At 43.3% G+C, this 8,622-nt stretch overlaps 1 protein-coding gene across 1 annotated transcript in view; it reads left to right on the top strand.

The window, feature by feature from the left end:
- The window catches only part of LOC109951063 (traf2 and NCK-interacting protein kinase-like), a 107,777-nt gene that overhangs the window by 44,867 nt on the left and 54,288 nt on the right, over positions 1-8,622 (top strand). Inside the window, 6 exon segments of the mRNA XM_020585337.1 lie at positions 1-63; positions 301-594; positions 3,035-3,199; positions 3,844-4,083; positions 5,390-5,496; positions 6,347-6,462. The exon segment at positions 1-63 is cut by the window's left edge and continues 72 nt beyond it. Coding sequence (XP_020440993.1) covers positions 1-63; positions 301-594; positions 3,035-3,199; positions 3,844-4,083; positions 5,390-5,496; positions 6,347-6,462 — 985 coding nt within the window.

Here is an 8,622-nt window from a genome sequence, read left to right as displayed (position 1 = left end):
CAGCTGTACCACTACAAAGACCAGGTGCCCAGCAGCAACGACAAGCCCACCTGGGCCAAAGAGGTAGGCTGCACAGCCTGAGACACACACAGGATTTACTTTTTACTTCACAGACTTGTTTAAAAAAAAATTCACCACAGAAAAAAAAATCATCCATATCCATCTAATTCTAGTTTCACGGCTGATCTGTGGACATCCAACATGGCTGCCAGAGGGGGTCTTACATCACAAACCCCCTCTGTTTCCCTGGCTATATGTTTTGTTAGCTGTTTCCTTGTAAAAACTGCCCTTGCTCTCCAGGTGATGCGTCGAGCTCAGAGCAACTCACCTCGCGTCCCTCCCAAGAAGTACCACTCCTTCAAGGAGACACGAGTCGTCAACCTCGACGACCTCCTTTTACTTCCTGGTTACAAACCTCGGCCCCGCCCCCCCTCCTACCCTACCCATGTCAGTCCCACCAGGGACCCACATATGCCTCGTGTCCGTATCACCTGTGAACCCAAGCTCGACTCCTCTCAGCCAGCGGTTCGCCGGCAAAGCCCCGACTCCGTGAGCCAGAGCTCCTCCGCCAGGGGTCGAAGCCCAGGTCGCCGGGTCAGTCGGACAATGAACTGACACATTACTGTTGCCCTCTCTTTGTTTTCATCCTCAGTCTGTCTGGGCTGACTCGCTAACCCTGGCTGGAGGAATCATTTTCTCTTTAACTGCTCCTAATGATCTAATTTCTCTAACCAGGCGGGCTCACACTCATTAGCTCTGGCTGAACTGATGATATGGGCTCCTTTTTTAATGTGCTGCTACTCTCTGGGATTTCAACATGAATGTCCTCTTTGATCAGCTCTGGTGGTGCTTCCAGTCCTTCAACATTTAAAAAGTTTGATTCCAAAACAGAGACTAACTTCCACCTCTTGTATAATAGTATTGAATTACTAATTAGAATTGAAATACATCAGACTAAGTACCTACAGGAACATTAGCGCTATGAGGTTGTAAATTAGCATTTATTAAGCTACATCAATGTGCACACAATGTTAACATGCAGGTATGTTTAGTTTGTTAAACCAAAGCAAAAATTTGGCCTGATGACGCTGTATAGAGAGACTCGGATCACCAAAACTGTTACACTCCTTCTGGACAGGCACAAATATCTGACCACACTTCTTGATATCTTCTTGAGGTCACCTCCTCTGTGTTCTTTGTAAATAATTGATTCATTAAGCAAATCAAATGGTGACCCACTCATGAAAATGTCGCTCCACCATGCTGTTAGTGGTCAAAAAGCTGTAATCCCTTTTGTTTTTATCCTGTAGCATTTCTGCATGAATCAGTGTGTAAAGTAAACTGCTGACAAAATGCCAATCAGATTTTAAAATTAACTACCTTTCTTCCATCTGTCAGCATGAAATTTTACAATTTAGGGATTCCAAGTGCTGAATTTAAGAAAGAAAATTCACTCGCAGCAAAGACAAACACCCTGTGCTCTTTTTCTCTCTTAATTTTTGTCATGCATTCCCCTCCACTACTTTAAATCTTCTTTAAACTGAACCTTCACTTTGTCTTTAGTCTACAGATCACTAGCACTGTCACAGCTGCAGGTTGATCTTCAACAGTGCAACCGCTCCTCATCTTCGCTGCAGCAGCTCTCAGTTGATCGCTTCATTACCATTACCTTGTTATGTAATGTTCAGTCAAAGTCAAAAGGCAGAGGTCATCATGACCCGTCATCCTGTTGTAAGAACCTATAGTTATTGCTGTGGTGGGTGCTGAAGCAACCAGGATGAGAGCTTCTGTTTCACTGCATGTTGCGGTGTCATGGGATTTATACGGCACATACATGAGCTTGTTTGTATGTCTACTGCATATATATGTATACTGTATAACATCGCCTTTCCGTTGACAGGCTTTGTCTACTTGTAAATTCCAGTTCACTCCTGTGTGATGTAACAGCCTGACACACTGACACAAACACCACATGTAGCTGTTGAATGTGTGTTACACCTTTAACCTTGGGTTTAAAATCTGTGTGAGTAGCACCAGTGTGCGACTTCTGCAGGTCTGCTGGTTTTCTTACCAACGCAGATTAAGGCTGCTTTGAGCGGGCACTCGCATGTGAGCAGGCCTCCACACACATCTCAGGGCCTGTCCTTTAGGGACAGCTAGTGGGCTAACCTAGGGTGGCCTCTGTCCCAGTTCACGCCAGGCATGGAAACTCTGCACACTGTGTACAGATACTGCAGGTCTCCCCTCGTCTCAGCCTCCCAGGGATTCCCTCAGAGCGTCAGAGGAGGAAATATTTCCACCACACACAGACGCGGTGTTCCTCTCTACAAATAGATGAAAACTACTGAAGGGAAAAAACAAAAACTTCTTCCAGAACAACTGTAGGCATCAAAGTACAGCCCAGTGGCCAGTGCAGAGATGACATCTACTGCAAAATAAATAAATTTGGCATTTTCTTTCTTTATTTTTGAATATTTAATCTATTTTTATATGTTTCTCTATATATTTAAAAGAAAATTGTTTAGGTAATTGCAGACAGTTGTTGATTTCCAGAAATTCATCATTTACCATTAATTTGAATTTATTCTTCATGTACAGTTCATTTCATTGTAGACAAATTGCACCTTCACTTAATTGTTAAATGGAAATGTACACGAGCAGTGACTATCTGACCTAATATTGGTGTCAAATTTCACAGTTGTAAACACATTGTAGGAAGTCATATAAATTGCTTTTACTTTACTCGTGCACATTGTTGAAGATGTAGATTTGTTCATGAGATAAAATTAGATTATTTTTTTCTATCCTGGATTAAACCTGTTTGCTCCAAAACAGCCTCTCAGATCATGTGCAGAATAACTTCTTTAGATTTAAATTTAATTAAAAAAAAGCACCATCACAGTACAGTAGAGTGATTTTTCATGAAAGAAAACTTACACAACACACTAGATCAGTGACATGGTGGTTTGCAATAAACTTACCTGAGCCCTTCACACACTGAGTGACTGTGGTCTAATGTGTGTGTGCACCTCAGGTGGAGGAGCATTATAAGATGAACAGACAGACTTCTCCTACGTTGCAGCATAAAGTCTCCAACCGGATCTCCGACCCGGCGCTGCCGCCCCGCTCCGAGTCCTTCAGCAGCGGAGGCATCCAGCAGGCCCGGACCCCACCCATGCACCGCTCAGTTGAGCCACAGGTGTGTGTCCTGCCACTTTTTGTGTGGAAGCAACTCAGCTGTGTCAGGGTGCAGTCTCACTGGGAGTCTTGGCTGGTTGAGTTTGTGGCTGCTGGTGGTGATGGAGCTGTTGTGTCACACTGTGGAGGTGATGTAGCTGATTCCCCATTTAAACCAGATAATTAAAGAGATGAACAAGAACATTTCCTTGTTAACAAGCAACATCAGAGTTGGTCAGATTGGAAGCCAGTATGAAGTGAGGAGGCAGCTGTGCAGCTCAGCAGAAATACTAATGAACAGACTTAATTTTATTCTCTTTGGCTTTTCAAGCAGAACAAACTGCTGGTTTCTGCATGTTAACATTCATTGTGTTTTATGGTTCTTTGTTTGTTAAAATGTTGTTCTGTTAAAACACTGCACAGCGGTTGTGTTGCTGGAGGACAGAAGCCTGTTTCAGGGACAAAGTAGCTGGACACTTTTTGAACCTGATTGGTGTGAATGCACCTTGAGGCATGTGTTTGGAACCTTCTTCACCTTCCTTCTCGCCCTCCCCTCTGCCTCCTCCTCATCACTCCTCCTGCATCATTTCCCCTTGATTGACATCCTGATCACTAATCCTGCTCTCGCTCATCAACCCTGCCCGTTTCCTGCCTGTGTGTGTCCAGATGGCCCACCTAGTGCAGGTGAGGAGTCACGGCTTATCGGGCTCCCAGTCTCTGTACGACCCCCACGGCGTCTCCTCCTCCTCTGCAGCACCCTCCCCCTCCCGGCCTCCCATGCCCCGGCAGAACTCCGACCCCACCTCTGACACCCCTCCTCCTCTGCCCCTGTCCCGCCTGGCGCCCCCTCTCGACAAACTGGACCGCAGCTCCTGGCTGCGACAGGATGACGACATGCCCCCCAAGGTCTCTGCATGCCATAGCTCATGTGTGTTTGTGTGTATGTCAACTATACTGGGAGAAAACATGGAGCCCTATTTTCACCAAATTAACTTACCCCAGAGAACATGAACCTTTAAACTCCTTAACCACTGGAATCAGGGTCTAAATCTATTTTTATTACTTAGTTTAGCAGTTCTAACTACCAAGCAATATTTAATCTTCTTTGGGCTTCAACCCTGCTGTGACAATCCAAATCACAAAGTACTAAAAGGACTTTTACCCCAGGGAACTTTCTTGGACTTTAGTTCCTGGGAAGCAAAAGTTCCAGGACTTTTCCAGTGGAAACACACCTAATATGTTTTTGTTTGGGTGCTGCTTTGAGTTTCTGTCTTTTACAATAGAAGATGTGCTGTCGTCTGATCATCTTGATACTAATCACAAAGGACACCAAATGCAATACAGTAAAAAATAAAAATGGACAAAAAGCACAGTGCAGGTTTTCACAAATATCTGGCTAAACCCTATGTGTTTGCACCATATTTATAAAAAGTGCACATTTTTGGTGGGAATTTAATTTGTATGTAGAAGCTTCACAGATGTCTTGTTGCTAGCTCAAAGGGGTGTTTAGTTTCATGGTGAAGTGTCTTTTCTGACACAGCATGTCCCTAATAGGAGGGTGCATTCAGAGCAAATAAAAAGGAAATGTTAGCCTGGCTTTATTTGCACAATTCTGACAGAAACACAGTTTTTTCACTGTTTATTTGGCACAAACAGCCAATGAACTGATGGTAAAAACTGTTCTTTTCTTCCAGTTTCTCTCCCTTTTTCTTCTATGTTGTTTGTGACTTAGAACAGTTTTTACTGGCATGAACAAGTGAATAAGTGTGAAATGATCTGTGGCCACTCACATCTTTGTACGTTTTCTTTTGTGCCACTTCTAAAATATGATTTGTCTGCCAGGTCAGCCTAACAGATCAGATTAGAAATGTTGGACCAGACTTCCAGAAGATGTTTTTGGAAACCAGTAAGGGTAACAGGAATAGTAAAATTTAAATATTTTCACATAAAAGGTCCGGATTGAGTTTACCATCTAAAACACTTAACACAAAGGCTTCCTTTGGACAGTGGTTCACCGTCTTGGGTCCAGAGATCAAGAAAAGAAGTAGTTTGATTTCATTCATTTAAAATCTCAACAGTTGGGTATTGATATGAACATAGTAAAGATCTTGTCAGACAAGTTGTTGCCTCTGACGAAACATCATCAAACTGAGGGTGTGCCACATGGAAACATGTTGCCTGTCCTGACCGAGGTCCTGTGTTGTGTGTCCAGGTTCCTCAGAGGACAACCTCCATCTCTCCTGCTTTGGTTAGGAAGAACTCTCCTGGAAATGGACCTGGTCTCGGGCCTCGTGCTGGAGCTCACCTGATACGGGCCAGGTGCATACACATATATTGTACACACATGAATGTGCCACACAGTGGGTAACCCAACAAACGGCCCTATAATGGTCAGCTTGGTGTCTTCGCAAGGTAGATGCACTATCAAACAGCACAAATCATTAAAGCTCCACTCCCTGATGTCTTTTCAGCCTAGAGTAAGACTCAAACCAAACTGACACCATAAACCAAAACCGTACCGCTCTCTGCCCCTCCCATCATGTCCGGTTTTGCTACAACGTAAACTACGGATGCCTGGTTGGGACAAACTGTACAAACTGCAGCCTCCAGTCTGAAGCTAGTGTTAGCTGGTTAACAGTAAATGTGTCAGTCTAGTAGAAGCTCTGGTTACTGCTGATGTGACACAAAGCACTGACCTTACACAAAGCTCCAGTTCCTCCCAAATTAAAATCATATTAATTCAACACAAAGGTAAAATCATGACCATGCTAGGTGGCTACTGCTAATACCGGGGGTGTAGCTAAGAGACACCATGTCCTGTCCTACTGTCACTGTGATTATCAGACAATGTGGAGAATCTTTGTCAGTTCAACCTTCCCATACTGCTGTAATAACATTCAAAAGTTTGTATCTGGTCCATTCAGCTCTGTTCTGTCTTGTTGTTGAAGTGTTTTTTTCTTTACATTGTCTTGTTAGCGATAAACAAACACATTTTCCATATAGTTTTTTCTTTATAAATTATACACATCTATAAACAGTAATGAATCACTCTTCATACAAACAGGCTCTGATGTAGAGCTGTGGGAACGCAGGTGCGTTTTTTAGTTCAGAGCAGGATTTCAGCAGTCTCCTGCATGAATGAGACAGCACTGTGTTTGTGTTGCCGTAGCAACCCTGACCTACGGAGGACAGACGTTTCCATGGAGACGCCCCTGAAGAGGACTAGCAGCGGCAGCTCCTCCAGCTCCAGCACCCCCAGCTCACACGGTGGCTCCAACGAACGAGGTGCACACACTTACACATACACAGGTTTGCACTTCCGTACTCACATCACTAATAATTCAGCAAATAGAAAGCAGGTTACAATAAGTAAACAGTCTCTATTCATCATTCACAATTTTCCATAATGTCCAAATGTTCTGAAATTATTCTCACACTGTCCAGAACTCAACTAACAAAAAATACACTGACCTTTCCAAAATATCTACATCTTTGATTTTCAAAAATATTCTCACTTTGCAAAAGCGCTTTCACTTTTCAGATTGATGGTGTTGTGCTTTTTGTCACTACTTACTATAGTGAAAAATGTATGAATTTAGACTTGTTTATTTTATAATTAAATGGACAGGTGAGCTGAAGAGAGGTGCTCCAACTGCTTGGTGCTAACATGATAACTGCATACACAAAAGCCAGGAGCCATGATAAATAGAAATATCCTGCTCATGTCCCATCCAGGCTTCTTACAGTCGTTACTCACAGCAGGTGAGATCAGGCTCTGCAGCTCTGAGGTGTGTGCACATGGTTTGATCCACTTTAGTGTTTGATGTCACAAAGAATGTGCAAATCCCCCATAATTCTCATCCTGTAGCCTCTGGGAAATACATTCAACAGTTACGCTTCCTGTGGTTGTAATTGCATTTATTCAATTAAAGTGTTTTCAAATGATTGTTTATAAAGCTACATCCCAATAAATTGAATTGTGTTGATAAATAGAAAATAATTAGGCACGTTTCAGAGATGACATTTTGTTTTGAGATTTTCAGGGTGTCTGAGCTGTCAAAGCGTGTGAGACCCCGTGTGGGAGCTCTTCTGTTTCACACACTGGTCCTCACTTTTCAGCTTCACACACTGGTCCTCACTTTTCAGCTTCACTTTATACAACTGTCCATGCTTTTGAAAAATGGGTCCTCTTACTTTTTTAAATTGTCCTCAGTTTTTGCATCACAAAAAAGGCTTCCTGAATGATAAATGTCCTCAATTTCCAAAAGATATCCTCACATATAAAACATGTCTGTGCAGATTCTCAGTCATCCAGGTCATAGTAAACTGAAAAAACGTCTGGTTCTATTTTCACAAAAATAGCTTCCTTAACTCCTCTCTCAAACCAGCAATGTTCTCTGGAGAGGATCTGGACTTCACTGTCCTCAAAAGAATGTCCTTTGTCCTTCAGGTGGAGGTGGACTGCTGACTCTGGTCCACTGGAGTTGGCCCTCCTGTGTAGGGCCATGCGTTTGTGCAGTGGCTGCTTAGTTTCACCAATGTACAAGTTGTTACACTCCTGACTATACTTAATTGCATACACCACATCACTCTGTTTATGTCTTGTTGTTTAGTCTTTCAGGTGGACCAGTCTCTGCCGCAGGGTGTTCCCTGGTTTAAAATTAACTAGGATATTGTGGATGGACTGCACAATCCAGAAAGGCCAGAGTTCTGATGACTCCCAGTTTGTGTTGAAGTGGATGGTGTGAGTCAAAAAGCAGGTATTGGTCCATGTGTGTAGGTTTCCGATATACTTCTACCTTCAGGCTTCTGTTCCCTCCCAAGTGGACTGCACAACAGGGAGAAACCAGAAACAAGAGGGGATAACATTGTCATCCCTTATGTGGATGGTTTATCAGAGAAGGATAATTTCGCAACCACAATATCCCAGTTAACTTTAAACCAGGGAACACCCTACGGCAGAGGTCCACCTGAAGGACGAAACACCCAGACATAGAGTGATGTGGTGTATGCAATTAAGTGTAGTCAGGAGTGTAACGACTTGTACATTGGTGAAACTAAGCAGCCGCTTCACAAACGCATGGCCCAACACAGGAGGGCCAACTCCAGTGGACCAGAGTCAGCAGTCCACCTCTACCTGAAGGACAAAGGACATTCTTTTGAGGACAGTGAAGTCCAGATCCCCTCCAGAGAACATCGCTGGTTTGAGAGAGGAGTTAAGGAAGCTATTTTTGTAAAAATAGAACACCCCTCACTAAATAGGGGTGGTGGACTGTTGTACCCAGTACTTTTAACCACGCTAACTCTGAGAGATGAAGCAGTCCAAGTAACTTCAAAACAGTGCTGATTTATTCAATGAATGGTAAAAATTAACATTACACGCTCAGGTATCTTGCACCTCCAACATGCACGCAGGCAGCTGAAAGATGAAAGACCCTGAACCAC

Source organism: Monopterus albus, unplaced genomic scaffold, assembly GCF_001952655.1.
Source record: "Monopterus albus unplaced genomic scaffold, M_albus_1.0 scaffold362.1, whole genome shotgun sequence".
NCBI lineage: Eukaryota > Metazoa > Chordata > Actinopteri > Synbranchiformes > Synbranchidae > Monopterus > Monopterus albus.
Note: the sequence above shows the minus strand (reverse complement) of the source record. Positions and strands in the feature narration are given on the sequence as shown.